Source organism: Meira miltonrushii (genome assembly GCF_003144205.1).
Source record: "Meira miltonrushii strain MCA 3882 unplaced genomic scaffold FA14scaffold_15, whole genome shotgun sequence".
Classification (NCBI taxonomy): domain Eukaryota; kingdom Fungi; phylum Basidiomycota; class Exobasidiomycetes; order Exobasidiales; family Brachybasidiaceae; genus Meira; species Meira miltonrushii.
The window spans coordinates 27,548-43,025 of NW_020289957.1; the positions used below are offsets into that span (position 1 = coordinate 27,548).

At 40.6% G+C, this 15,478-nt stretch overlaps 3 protein-coding genes across 3 annotated transcripts; 2 read left to right on the forward strand and 1 right to left on the reverse strand.

The window, feature by feature from the left end:
• Positions 1–8,884: 8,884 nt before the first annotated feature.
• FA14DRAFT_184054 (CenpB-DNA-bind-domain-containing protein) lies at positions 8,885–10,674 on the forward strand (the record flags this gene model as incomplete). The annotated part of the gene is made up of 2 exons (XM_025501362.1): positions 8,885–9,356; positions 9,408–10,674. The coding sequence occupies 2 exons, from the start codon at positions 8,885–8,887 to the stop codon at positions 10,655–10,657; spliced, it is 1,722 nt and encodes a 573-aa protein (XP_025351529.1). The 3' UTR covers positions 10,658–10,674.
• A 523-nt stretch (positions 10,675–11,197) lies between these two features.
• Positions 11,198–11,759, forward strand: FA14DRAFT_30528 (uncharacterized protein). Its single transcript, XM_025502156.1, has one exon. It carries the CDS (start codon positions 11,433–11,435, stop codon positions 11,718–11,720), a length of 288 nt encoding a protein of 95 aa, XP_025351530.1. The 5' UTR covers positions 11,198–11,432; the 3' UTR covers positions 11,721–11,759.
• Positions 11,760–13,994: 2,235 nt separating this feature from the next.
• On the reverse strand, positions 13,995–14,336 carry FA14DRAFT_162862 (uncharacterized protein; the record flags this gene model as incomplete). The annotated part of the gene is made up of 1 exon (XM_025499779.1): positions 13,995–14,336. A coding segment is annotated over exon 1 (164 nt), but the record flags the coding sequence as incomplete, so codon positions are not given.
• Positions 14,337–15,478: the final 1,142 nt, after the last annotated feature.

Below are 15,478 nucleotides of genomic sequence, written 5' to 3' on the forward strand. Positions count from 1 at the left end.
CAGTAGGAATTCGATGTCGATGAGTTTGCTTGTATCAAACTAGAGATGGACAAAATTTGCTCCAAAGATTTCCATTGCCTCTGGTGAGAATAGTATTTCCAATCTGGCGTAAGCTTTCGGAAAGGAACAAGGCGTGATACGAAAGCGCGGGAGGCACGAGCTGATTTAGTCTCAGAAAGAAACCTTGTCCTTCTACTTGCCAGCGTATCAGTCGTTTAGCCTTTTTTCACTTGCATCATCACTAGTATCACTTCAGGTATGCTGCTTAGCCTCGCACATAGTACCAGTGTCGTGGTAATCCTATGTCTTGCGTGAAGATACACCAGAAACTGTTGCTTTTGCTTTAGTGTTTAACGGGTACGCTGAAGAAGCTCGATGCGTGGCACAAATAGCAGTGATAAGATTAATCTACGGCTGCAAAATACTGGTAGTAGTCGTCTCAAACTTCTCAAATCTCTTATAATGTAAGAAAGCGTTTGCATTTCTGAACACAATAGCAACACAACTGATAGCTTTTAACTTAAATATTTCACTTCCTTCCAGCCCCAAACAGGTAAACCGTAGTGCGATCCAAACTATTTTTTAATCTCACTTTCCTTGGCGATGCCTGGCTAATGGAACTGCCATAAGAAAGGCGAGAAACATGTGGTAGGAGAAACACATGAGCAGATATGTATGGGCGCTCTGATCATACTGTCGACCTGTAATGCAAAGGTGCGGAGGTTGCTTTAAGATTTAGCTGCCTTATTAGCGAACAGAGTGAAAGAATGATGAACTGCAATAGGGCATGCGAACCCTTCCTTGAACGAAATATGAATTTTTCTCATTCGTGAACACATGTTTTCTCATTCGTGGATGCAGGTTGTGCACAGAATCTATTAAAGGACTCAGCCAATAAGTTCGCATTTCTTCTTAGAGAGATTTGTGGGAGACAGCATCCGTCCTGCTTTACAAAAAGGTATCGGTTGCTCAAATCATTTCTCGTCGTGACGGTCCACACCAGAGTGCTTCAAATTTTACGAGCTTCTACTTTGAGATAGGGTGTGTCTTGTGTAGCAATCTTTTCTCTTTAACTGACGAGAAAGTACGAGTGGGTTATTACTCTATGCAATGCTTGTCCGCTCTTTCTTGTAAAATTAATTCTCCAGAAAAGGTGGGCGATAGAATATGCTGCGCTCAAAATTTTTGCTGCGGTCTATCCCCCACACGAAACCTCATGAACTTTCACGCTGCACGCTAATGGGGAAATCACCTTTACAAAAACAAAAAACAAGCAATTAATGCTCACTCTCTAATCTATCCATCTTCGGAAGAACGATCAATACTGGCAAGGCGCTCTAGTCAACGCGTCTTGCCAGTATATCGGACAATTTGAGCACTTGTTCACTTTAGCTCCTGCGTATTTTCCCTGATTAAACGATGTTGTTGTGAGGAGCAAAAAGTGAAATCAGTCAACAAACAATAGTTCAGCAGTAGACTTTTTATTTATTTTGTCATAACCTTAAGTAGAGATTGTTCGGCAGCTTTGGCTGATGGAGATTGTTTCACTTTGATTTTCGAAATGCGATTGGGGAGGAAGAATGAAAGCAATTTCATCAGAAAGGTGCATAAATATTATTTGGCAACGAGATGCACATCTATCGATAATATGGTAGACGTGTAAAATAAACTTTTCTTCCCCGGGCTTATGGATGAATTTACAATTTAAGTGTTGATGCAATTGACTTACCAGGTGAAGACAATGCTTCACTTTTCTCTCTGGCTAGATCGACAAGCATTCTAAGTATGATCGATGTTGTGATTTGTACAAGCTTTTGCTGAGCAACGATGAATGAGACCGCAGATTAAGATGGAACTGCGTCCATACACGCAGATGAGGATATTACACAGCCTTCGTACTATGCCTGACCACATAAATAACCCTGAAGAGTAAGTTGAGGAAGATAGTCATCAGCAAGACCAACACTATAGCATTCCATAAAACTACTTATACAAAATCGGAACAAGTTGAACAAAACCTTCATTTGAGCGAATGTAAAGCAACTTGAAGAGTATGAGAAAGTCCCTTATAGCGTAAGTGGAGGGAGTCGACAATGATACGTATTGTGTCGATTCATTCGATTATGATGATCAAGGACGAGAAAAGGCTGAGACCTCCTCCCACATTTCTTATCTGACGTAGCTTTTAATACCTCGTCATAGTCCCGTATTCTTTTATGATTCTGTATCATAAGCTTTACTGATTGGTTCAAATATTGTATGATAGCATGAAAGAAACTTTTATCTTGTTTTTACCTTTTCTCACATTTTTTTCTGAAGGCTCAAAGCTGTAACATGCGGAAAAATTTTGCTTCACCGCGGATTCAGAAAGAGTTAGATGCACGTTCTGGATGAAAGACAACCTATTTGTACTTAGTGAGTCTCTCGATGAACTTAGATATCAATTGTCCTAGCTTGAGGAATTTGACCGCATTTTACTGCTTACGATCTCAGCAAACGCTGAATGATTGGATGAGAGTAAAAAGCTTTCATCTTTGAGGTTATACCTAAGAATTCTCCAAAAATATTAAACATTCTTGTAATTTGAAAAAGCAATAAAAGTTGACAATTCAAGGACAACCTAAATTTTCTAAATTATTCTGTGATATTCAGATTAACTACTCCATGATGAGGAGGAAAAAATATATATATGAAATGATAAAGAGGTCGCACTGTCGATTAATTGCGTCTTGTTAACGAAAATTTGCTGTTTTTGAAGTATTCATCACTCTTACAGCGCTCAAAAGCCTTTTAAGATTAAGAGCTGCTATTGCGCTTTACATGATAAGGCAGACAAATTTCGACCAGAAATATGAAGCAATGTATTGATACCCTGATATCGAGTTGGTTTTTTTATAATCGCTCAGATTCTCTTACGGCAGTCTTTCTTGCATATCAGCGGTATGGCACCATCCGAACCTTTTTTGAGGACACTTGTTCTTAAAACCAATCGTTATCTGGGAAACGTGCTACATAGACAAGTTTTGGAGCGAACGGGCAAGTAGCAGCTTGCTGAGAACTTTCAAGTGTTCTAATATAGTCTTTGTTCTCAACCTTAATTGTAGGAGTAGATTGTGACTGGTACTCGCTGAAGCTCTTTTGTGCGCCTGGCAAGCTCAAAGATCCGGACAAACTGTATAGATGGCTGCCTCTGAGGCCTTTGACTTCCGCGGGATTCTCTGTGTATACGTCTTGGTGGACCATCTGATGGAGCGATACTTAATCCGATGGAGAGAGAAATGAAAGAGAGATCCTCTGACATCTTAAGAAGCAATTTATATGATTCACAGAAAGAAAAATAGGAATGAATCTTATTGTAGGGGGAGAAAAGCTGTTTAGAACGATTACCATGACTCTCTTAGCAAGGGAAAACAGGTACCGTGCTGTATTGCATTCTATCCTAGGTCTTGGCAGTTTTAAATGAGCTCGAAGCTGAATGCGAGCTACACAAGATCCTTCTGCCTTAATACTCGTGTGTCTTTATTGGGACAAGAAGAGGAACTGATCATAATAGATATCCTGTACAGATTGCAATCGAAGGCTTTTAAGGCAGACGTCCTAAGCTAAAGCCTTTCAGCTTCCAGTTGTAGAAGACGCAGCGAGCGTGAAACAATCGTTGGATCCTTGCTCAGATTTACCCCACTGTGTGAAAGACGTGGGAATATGGGTAGTGGGTGCGTCAAGAGTACTTCACTCATGACTGGAAGGCCTAGGCCCCAGATAGCCTCACTAGCCTCCGACATTCCGAATTAAAAGACATTTTTGATAACCGTGACTTTGAACGTGGCGCAGCTCCTCCGAGCAGAAAGTCTAGAACTTTTATTTCTTTGTAAAAGTCTGAAGTATCATGCCGAGACATTAGACAAGCGTAAGCTTCCAGACACTGAAGGTGCTGTTAAATTCAAAATTCTAATTTACGACTCTTCCCCCCATTTTGACAGTTTATGAGCCATCGAAAAAAGAGTATAACATAAAAAACTTTCATTGCATCTGACTCAATTATATTATCAGTATATTTAAATTGCTGGACAATGAATATGAATTAGAATTCGTTGTGATTGGTTGCCCGCGTCCATAGCATATCTTATCACATGCCCCTCGCGTGTGTGGGCGGAAAAGAGAGATCGGCCAAACTTCAGTATGACTGTCAAGAGATGAGATCACGCGCGTAAAATTTTCGGCCAAAAAGCCGCACTTTAAATTCACTCTGATTGATAGTTCAATTCAATACCTTGCATATGACTAATGTAGTGCTGATATAGTGTCGTGCGCGTTTAAAAAGTACAATGGCAGACTGTTCCTGTGCTTTTTGTCAAAGTGGGAAAGATAAGAATTGTTCGTGTACCTTCAATGCAAACGGTCATGCTCCGTTATCTATCGGAACTCTCACTCTGGCTCAAAAAGCTAAAAGCTGTCAAAGTCGCATTCAGGCTCGGAGTTGCCGTATGAATTGGATTCCTTTCATTCCATCTCAACGAGCAAAACTTTCCTCCGAAACCGTCATCATTGTCATGGCTGTGTAAAAAGGCAAAGGTGGCGTTCAAGAATGATTGAGAATGGCACCTTCTAATCAAACAAATGACTCTACAGCAAAACGTGCTCGATCACAAAGACTCAATCGTGCAAAAGCTGGTTGTCTCACCCGCACCCACCACTGGACGATAAAAGTCGGTCGACATTCAAGAAAAAGTGAGTCTAAACAATAGCGCGCGTTCCGAGAGACTACTTAACAAAAACAGAGAGAAGCTTTGTTTGAGACCCCGACCATGTATCTATTTGACGTTTCCTACATACTTTTTGGGAAATAGTATGGAATAATCAAGAAGGCTTTATCAGGATACATTGCAGAATATTCCACCGCCACCACATCTGTGTCATAGTCGAGTAATTTACCAAAGCAGCGACGGAACCGATGAAGCCTGATCAGGAGAAGTCAGACAACGAAGACGCAGCTTACGATTTCAGAGAGTCTACACAGCTCGATGCTATTGAAAATTGATTTGCTCGTCTTGCAGGCGATAACTCCCGTGAGGAGAATTGCAAACATAGACTTCAGTGGAGTTTATATCATATCACCAGAAAAATGAATGGAGTGCCGACGAGTGTTCCTTCTGGCGTAGAAAGTGTTTGTGTACAAGAACTTATCGAAGGAAAGGTAGTCTGCGCTTTCAACAACCCAATTTTTTTTACATGCCTTGAATGTCCCCTAACAACCCCTACCAGTAGATCGTGTACCATCGTGTACCTGACGATGTCCTAAACCGCGGAAGCTGACCATTCATCTCAGCTATGATTAGTTGATAACAATCTTTGGCTCATTACATAGCCTGATACATCTCCCCATTGGCATAGAGAGCATTTCCAAACAGCAGTAAACCAGAGTCAGCACGAATCATGTGCGTTGTTTCGCATTTGCCTGTATTACCTCACACACATCGCGATCAAATCTACAGAATATGGAACACTAACTTCTATTAAGAAAAGCCTACTTCACTGTACTCGTTGAAGTGAAGTGTTGATTAATCTACTCTCCTTCTGCTGGTTAAGGAAAACTGAGCTGCTTTCTAATAAGGTACACACGTGTCACAACACGCCGAATCGCATACTTGATCGTTCAGTAGTTGTAAAGAGCAGAGTGAAGTTTATCAGTGTCAAATGTTTGAATCATCTAGAAATGTTACAATCAGAAGATCTCGACTTGCTGTGGAGAATATTTGCTCGAGCATTGTGCTTTTTTGTATAGTATCCGAAGTGTAACACAGGTTGACGTCATATCCTCGATTCCGTCTGCTAGCGCATGGGTAGTAATAGCCAAACTTTTTGCATCCTTGTGTGATCCAATTGCAAGCAGTCCGGAACATTTGCTAGCATTAGAACTCCCTGGACAGACTTTTCAATGCTTAACCAGAAAGGTGAATTCAGGAAATCTTTTAAAAAGCCAGCATGGTGATATTAGTACATATAAAAAGCCAGCATGGTGATATTAGTACATATGCTTAAAAAATATAAACTTCTCGATTACACTCACGTGAGTTCTGAATCTTTTTCACTCTTTGCTGATTGAAAAGACTTATCGCTTCCTCCGTCTTCAACACCTAAATGTAGACGTACAGATAAGCGGTGTGCTCACAAATGACCTTCGAAATACTCACCTGCTATTGTTGTTCATCAAGGCTTTCAACATCCTGAAAATGCCAAAGGCGTATTTGCCTCGCGTCGTGAATAGGCTTTTCGATGAAAGGGAATAGGTAGAATGTAAGCATAAAGACTATAAACAGAAATTTAATACTCACATCTATTTGCAGGAATAGTGCCAGCACCTGAGACACGTCATCGCTCAAAGGCTCTGAAAGCATAGCGGCGATAGAGTTTTCAACTGATAAACCCTTAGGCCAGTGAAAAACACCGTAAAATTGTAAAGCAATAAAGTTAGGTTTCTTTTTGCTTTTATGTTTCTCTAAGAATGTTCACCTTCACGTCCAGATCTCGCAGAGCAGAGTCCCTAGTGACCATAAGTCTGTTTTCTTTCCATATTTGAGACCACGAATCATCTCCTGGAGTTTTAGAATATGGGTTAGTACGATGGGCAACTTTAAAGAGGCAACAAAAATTACGCACAGGCGACATGTAATTTTTTGTCTTGAAACGCACATCGGAGAGAGAAAAAGAAAGTTGTCAGTCAGAATAGACTTCTGATTCTGAAGATAATACAACAATCACTCCAGCTATTCCCCATCTGCCAGCACTATCGCGGGGTTTAGAAATAGCAAGTCCAAAATCACCAAGTTTGATCTGCATTCCCCGCGTGAGCAGAACTGTAGAAAGGAAAAAAAGTCAATGACGGTGCGTATCACACACAAAAAGATTCACTCTTACCATTTTCTAATTTGATGTCCCGATGAATCACAGCGTCATTTGCTAAAGCACCCTCATGAAGATAGTGAATAGCTGAACAAGGCTGGGCGCAAATACCATTTCTGACCGTAGGGTCGCTTGATGAAGAGTGAAAGTGTCAATAAATATGTTTCAGTTCTATTGATAATCACATCACTCACAAATTTTGTTTGCAAAAGAGAGCATCACAAAGAGTGCCCCTCGCATAATTCTAACTCCAATTGTAAAACGTTTTGTGGGATGCAAAAACTCTCTAGAGCGACAATTTTCACATGTTTCATCTTCGAATGAATGTTTGCTTCCCGCTTCACATCTTCTAGCGCAGCAAGGGCTTGATTTGTTTTGATACATCTGACCGCGACTTTCTAAAACAAAGACATTGGAAATAAGGTGAAAAACAAAAAAGGGGCAACAAGACATTCACTCATAATATTTGTCTGGAAATTGACTGCTTGGTTAACTATTCCAAAAGCACTTTCGCCTAAACAAGAAATGAGACGAAACTTTTCACAATTCATTTGAGCAAACATTACGTTGAATGCATCAAAATTTGTCCGACTCAAAGCCAGGTCTTTTATAGTATATGAATTCTAATATCCGATTTACTTTTGTACATACATAGGATAGCGAAAAGAATGGGCGCTTACTTGATTAGACTTTTGATAGATGTGACATGATTAGACCTTGGATGGGCACAAAGATTAGGTTTGTGATGGATCCGTATGATTTTTCGCTACGCGTCATTTGGCAGTAAAGGCATCAAATCCTCAAAATGGGCATGTGGTTGTACACGTGCATCTTGAAATTGCACTGCTTTCCATTATCTTTCTCATCGGGATCCTAAAATTGAAATTAGAAAGAAAGAGTGCCGTCATTCCGTACGACCTTACTCTGAAAGGCAACGGTATTGTCAGAACGGTGCTCAGATCAGCAATTGATATGCCTATGTTCGGCAAGTGTAATATATCTGTAAAGCTCGGCACATTCGCTGCCTATCCTCAAGTCTAGGATTCTGTACAGACTTTTCGTACTTTCTCACGGCTGACTCCCTTTGTCTATGCAACAAAAATTGAAATGAATAAAGCTAAAGGCCTCACTGAGCAGCGATTGAAATGACACGCTAAGCTTGGACTTGCACCGTTATGTCAATTATTGCTTTGATTTTTTCTTCTACATTCAATTGATTTGCTTAATAACTTGCTTAGATTACTAAGATCCACTGCAAGCTCGTCCGGCAGGCCTGATGCTCGGGCTGCGCTTACAGCCACTTGATTTTCCGCCCAGATGGTGGGATTCTTGTCTGACTTTGCCTCATAAATAAAAGCGGGGTAGATAATACCTTGCATTTGCGAGGAGCTGAAGGTAATCCTGTATGACGAGAAAATTTTAGTAAAGTTCAAGACGTCCCAATCTAGGCAAATATTTCTATAACTGCGAGGTCTCTGCTCTGTGGCTGTGGCAAGGCCAAAAGCGAAATCTGGCTCCGGATCATGTATACTCTCTGCGCCTGAGCCCATAAGATGTCGCCCCTCGGCCCACAGATAGTCTTCTGTGCTTGAAAGTTCATCAGAAGATACTGCATATACACCTCTGTTCAAAGACAACGGAACGGTGGTCAAGATTTGAATGGAAGTAATACCCTTCATCTTGCTAATCATGCTCTCTTTCAAAACGCCAGCTTTAATCGTCCGGATCCAAATGCTGCTGCTGTCGCGGCAGCTATTGCAGCTGTCGAACAACACAATCGACAACGTAGTGATTCTACCAATCCGAACGCTCTGGTTCCGCAACACCTGCTCCTTTGACTAGAGCGCGATTACAGCATCAGCACTATGATCATGTACGAACGTTTAGCCTTGATAGCAACAACAGCCTCACGGATTCAAGAGCTGCACATCATAGACGCGAGTTTTCATCTCACCATCGTGCGCCTGGATCTGCAGAATCTCATATGTCTATGGAGATTGACAACATGGAGATTTTGCGGCAGGCTAATGAGACACACATCATTGGCGCTTCGCCTTTGCGAAGAGGTGTCGGATCATATTCTGCACAATCGCGGTTGCAAGCAATCGGTCGTCGAAATCGAAGTTTAGGTCAAATTGGTACCGTAATGAGTGGGAATGGAGATGATGGCTTACTGAAATCAGGCGGACCACTGCGTGGTACCGATACATTTTCCTCGATTGACAGGTTTGGCGTGCAAGAAGCAGAACCTGCGCTGTCAATGTCAATTCATGTTCATCCTCACACCGCTTTCCTTGGTAACTTTTCTCCCAATTCTTCCATTCCAAGTCATCGTCATGCTGGTGACTCATCTATTGATACCTCTACGGATAGCGTTTCTAATAGCGCAACAACCTTGTCAGCTGTTCAGAGTCAAGCTTCTTCCATATCTGTTGACGATTTCTTGAGCAGTGGAGGTAAGGAGACCCCATAGGTGAGAACTAGATTGCGCAATATCGATCGAAAAGCGATCTGTGAAGCTGCACGAGATGATCCAAAGGTTCGACAGGAAAAGTTAGCAGCTCGATTCGGAATCGAAAGAAGTACGGTGAGCAAGACGTTCAAAAAAAAGGGAAAGTGGCTTGTTATTCAGGACGAAGGGCAATCTGCATTTATCATGAAACAAAGAACGGGCAAATTCCCAGATCTTGAACGACGTGTAGCTGAATGGATCAATGACGAAGTTGGTAAAGAAACGCCGGTTTTGGACATGATTATCAGACATCGTGCTTTGGAAGTGGCAAAAGAAATTGGCATCGGTGCTGATCAATTCAAAGCTTCTTTGGGTTGGGTTGAAAAATTCAGAGAAAGACATAAGCTACCAAAGCCTGCAATGCCACCGGATTTTGGAGATTCGAGTGATCAGATATGTGCGGAAGATGAGCGGAAACGCGAAGAAACATTCCGATCTGGATTCAGATTAGCTACTGCTCAGCAAGGGCAACATCCATCGCACTTTCAAGATCCTCAATTGGCCAATCAGATGGAACGAGATGCAGGATTGTTTTATTCACCACCACCATCACAGACAAATGCGCTTTCAAATGCTTTTACTCTGCAAAGGCTACGTTCAACTTCCACTGAGAAAAATATCAATGCTGTTCAAGAAACACCAAAAGCTTCAAAACGCCATTATGATGATATGGCCCATCACCGTGGCGTTTCGCCAATTGACGCAACAATGGCACGAGTGCATTTACCAACTCAAAACTTGATAAATCCACACGTACAAGGCGAGCAATCTAACAACGGTGTTCATCAGCACGATGATTCCAGGTATGCAATTGCCAGCTCTTCGTCTTCATCATCCTCTTCTGCTGGTATTGGTGCGACGAAGAGACGTAGAGGAGCTGCTGCGTCTGCTGAGCTTAGCAGAGGTGGAAGTGGCAGTGGTAGTGCGAACGATGCTACCAGCGAAGGTAGTATTCAGATGAATATGATCCGAGGGCAATTGCGCAGAACGAAAAGTGGACACGTCCAATTATTAATGCTTTATCGCAGCAAACGAATAATCCTGTCGCTCTTGCAACTGCTGCAGCTGTACAAGAGCTTCATCGTGATGAGCATGCGCGAATTATGCTTGAGCAAAGGTTGCAACAAAAACAAATGCAATCCCAAGGAGGAATCCAACCTGATAACCCAGATGGACCTTCATCGAAAATATGATGATGCAAGCTTTACAACGGGCAGGATCAAGCCCAAAGATCAATCTTCGTAATACGATAAATGCTGCCCATCAAATGCAAAGCAACATCATCCACATGATTGTAATTCGCCACCCGATATGATGGTAAGTTCGCCTTCTGTTCGACATGATACGTTGGGCATGCTTCTATCTACCAATACATCCTCTTCCGGATCTCCAAGTGGAGCTGGAGGAGATGATCGTCCAGTCACGTTGAAGAAGCACGAGAATTTTTGGAAGTAGTCTTGGCCTTCATAGCTCGAAAACCTTTTCAATTGAGCCCAAGTAATTATTTCGTTTTGGGAAATTTGCAAGGCCAATTGAATGCTGTAGCACATTCTGGTCCAGATCCCATATTTTTTTCAGGTCATATGCAAACTCATACACCATAACAAGAACAGCAACAGATGCAAATGTCTGCTTCTCAACAACCTCATCCGAACCTTGCAGTATTACAATAGCAACAACAGCAAAACAATCATCAATTCACACACATGGAAGATCCATGTCTGCTCAACATCCTTCAAGCACAAATACAAATTTGCTGGGCATCACGGGCGAAGATGTTGCTATGATAAACGAGATGAGGCATTGGCAAGGCGTACAACCTTGCTTTGCACAGTTGCTCAAGACTGTACAGGCGGACAATTTTCTTTTTCTCTATCTTCCTTCATCCTCTCCTCTCAATACGAGAAAATTCCTTCGGATCATGGCTACCGGTTTGGTATCATGATCTGATTAGCATGTTTATTGTTTGTTCATTCATCGTCAAGTTTTGCATGCCATTAATTTTTCTCTTTCTACACCAATGAAGAGATCTCGTTATCATTCATACGCAAACTGTACATTTGTCATATCTCGTCTCATTTTTCATCGTCAATTCGCATTTTTCTCTCAAACAAATCGTCCAAACAATCTCAAAAATTCATACAGGGATCTCTTTCTTCTTGCGCAAAGGCCTGGTTTGCATACTCAACTTTCAACTCAAGTTGATGAAATTTACATAATATATATATATATAAACATTCTCTTTATCTGCACACATATCCATTCATTTTCTTATATCCACACCAAGTCGAATCGAATTTCTATGTAGTCTTGCTTTGATTTGAACCAATAAAAGGTGCCTGATAAATTTGAGATTAGAGTAAACAAACCCAGCAACCCAGCAACATTACACTATACCAAGATTTGACCCGGACGTTTGACGAATTTGCTCTAATTCGTGAGCAAGATGCAATTGAGTTTTCAATTGAGGAAGTAGGGTAGCCCTTTCCACTTTTGATGGACAGCAATTAGAAAACGATGATTCCGGCTGTTCTTTTTGTGAATTAAATGAAAGAAAGGCTAAAAAAGAAATGTTTTGAGAATCAACCATCGAACGTTAAATTGGATTTTCAGTTGAATTTGATGAAGGATGATTGCCTGCTCCGCCAAATAGAGAAGATGAAGGAGGAATACTTGAAGAGGATGAGGCAAAAGAATTATCTGCTTCTGTTTTCTCGTCTTCTCCTTCAATTTAAACAGTTTTCTCTTTGATAGGATTAACAGATAATGCTGAAACATGAGGAGCAGATTTTCTACCTCTTTTTCTTTCTTTGATAGTTTCGTTTTGCGTCTTTAAGTCTTCCGATGTAATATGTGGCAAGTAACAATTTTTGATTCGTGAATTTGATAGCATATTTGTCATTCCCGTCCCACTTCCTCCAACAAACGTATTGCAAGGACCTATAGGTGAAGCACGATAACCGGCCCGTAAGATCAATACTTTGCATCGTATCAAATTCAAGCTTTTTCGGTACAATCATTGCACTGGAGGAAGAAGCAAGACTTGTTTGGTTGTGATTTCCTGTTCCGTCATTGTTGGCCGTCATTTTTTGGTATCATTAATATCGTCGTCGTCGTTTAATCGAAAAAAGACAAAAATTAATTTTTACTACCCAAATTTGTGACCCATGAACCTTTGTTTTTTATTGCGCCCATTTTATCACGCATACATTCATCTTTGTTCTATTGATTTTCAGCACCAGCCATGCACAAATGGCGTGTCTGGGCTCAAGCACGGAGCCGAAAGTTGAGATGAATCAAAAAAAAAGTTATTCTTCCTTCCACTTCATACTCAATTTGGCCAGTGCTTGGTGGCTTTCTTGACAAAAGTATACAACTTTCAGCAAACGTACTTTCCTTTATTGCCTCAAGGTCAAGAGCCAAGAGGAGATCAGGTATCTCATCCTATCTCTGTATGAAACGACCGCATGCATCCGGTACCGTAGAATGAGACTGAGTGACGTATTCAATAACGCGCCGCGCAGCACTACGTCCGGTATATTCTGACATTCTTCGATCACAAAATGTTGCATTTATCATCGCATAGAAGAAGACACTGAAAGTGGAAGCTTAGAAAATATTATTATAAAGAATTAAATAAAAAGCGTAAAATACTAATATAAAATGATTGGGTACGTACTCATAGCAAATTAGAAAGAAGATATCCCTGTTTCGTGTACACCTTGTACACATTTGTTATCTATCATCACCAATATGTATGATGGAAATCTCCAGTATAGGGCACACGGGAAGAAGAACTTTCTTTCTTTCGATTCGCATTTGGATCAGACACCGTGCTCCTCTGCGTCAAAGGACGAAGCGCACAACCACCTAAGTTGAATTGTGTACGATGGAAAGTTGAATGACCTTGTTGACTGTGACTTTGCGAAAGTGGAGCAGACGATGGCGCCGATTGCATAGAAGCGGTGTCAGTGTTCATAGAGCAAATCAAGTCAATCACCTTCATTGGATCTTTGACGACACATTTAAACTTGTTTCTCAGCCGTACCTTCATTGTCCAAAGGTGCAGTGGTAACCCTATTGCCTCCGACGCCCAATATTCGATTTCAACTTTGTCTTTCCTATAATAAGCTGAGATGTAAATTTTCCGAAAGTCTACCTTTCAACATATTTCTTCTGGTCGTACGAGGAGATTGTGGTAATCCGACTCCGGGAGCATTGACGGCCGTTTTATTTCGTAGTGGCTTTCCTCCGGCAAAAATGTTGCTGGATCAGACGTTCTGCGACATTGACGAATCATCTTTTTCATCAAATTCAGCTTGAACTTGAACATCTACAGATGAATGCGATGTTCGTTTACGCGATCCAACATCTCCGCTCATTCCACGTTTTTCGATATCGCCGCTTCCGCTTCCTCTTTGCTCTTGCTTCTTCTTTTGTTTATTTTAGTTTTGACGTACACGTGCAAGTTCGTTTGATTGTTTAACTGCTTCACTACTCGATTCTCGTGAAGATGCACCTGTTGTTTTATTGTTTGCACGATCGCTTATCGAGTTTTCACCGCTACTATCATCTTCAAATACAGCTGCATGACGAGAAGCGCCTTAAGCTTCTCCTCACTAAAAGCTGGTGGAAGAACGACTTCCCAAAGTGCTCAGAACAGGTAAAGCAACTGCAGATTTACTCATTTTCAATCCGGCATTGTTCAAATGCGATCCGATCGAAGGAGGTCTTGGAATTGTATAATGAGATAAAAAAGTACTTCAAGCCAATATCACCCGCGATAGTAGCTACAGTAGAACTCGTTGGTATCTTTGCTGCAATTCGGATTGCTGCAGCCACATTCATGCCAGAAGATGTGCCAGCAACGATACTTTCTTTTTTAACTAATTGGTAGCGGTGCTGAGCAATTGTTCATTCTTTGTCACTTGTGCGGTGAACAGATCAATGGCGAGGTTTGGTGTTAGCAAATTTGTTTGTATTTACATTCTAATTAATACTATCATCACTTTTTATATCTGTGAACATTATCACGACCTTAGATTTCACGGGTTAAGTATATGTGCAGTTTCATTTGGTTCAACATGTACCTCGGTCACGAGTAGATTTTCCGATGAAACACGCGCTAGTGTTGCGAAGCCAAAAAAAAAGTTACACTCCGCACCACCGCTCTATTTGTTGATCAGTAAAAATCCAAAAGCGGTCAGGATAAGAATTGAATACGCGCTGTTTTACATTTTTGGAATGTCTGAGGGAAAGCCAGACGCGGTAACGTTGAAAGCATGTCTGTTACCGGAAGAAGAAATTGCATAGGGTATCGCATAAGCTATCCGAGTTGAATTCGAAAATTTAATTGAACTTTACTGGGATATAGGTTACAGATTTCTGATTCCGGTTGAAATTACTGAAGGACCTTACAATCCTGATCGATTCGCCTATGAAATGATTCCTAAAATATATCACTATAGCGGTAATTACAAATCATACTACAGCATTGTAATCAATTAGAAAAAGAATATCTCTCGAAAAATCTAAAATGAATCCCATATAAAAAGTAAAGAAGATGTAGAAGTATATATGTTAAAAGACTGAAGTTATATAGAACGTTACAGCACTTTAAAAAGGACTTATCGCTAATTTAAAACGAGCGTCGATAAATTTAATCAAAGAATATTGAATATCTTCTTATAGCACTAGAAATCACAGAGGGTACTTGAATAAAATTTAAAGAGAATACAACGTAATATTAAACTACTATTAAAAAACAATAAGCATATTTTTTTTTCGGTAATAGAGGAATAATATAAGACTGCACGCATACAGTGGTTTAAAATAAACCATTTAGAATCATAGAATTGATTTTAACGTAGGAGCATACTTTCAGTCTGTATACGACAAAGTGTCAAAATTAGAAAATTAAGTATATAATTATAGTGTACTGTAGACATGCTTCGTTTATTGAAGCTTTTTCTACTATATCGAGCTTAACGATAAGTATTCATCTTCAGAAGACTTCTTTACCATCTATTTTCTAATATCTCGATATCTATCTAACAGCTTTTTTAT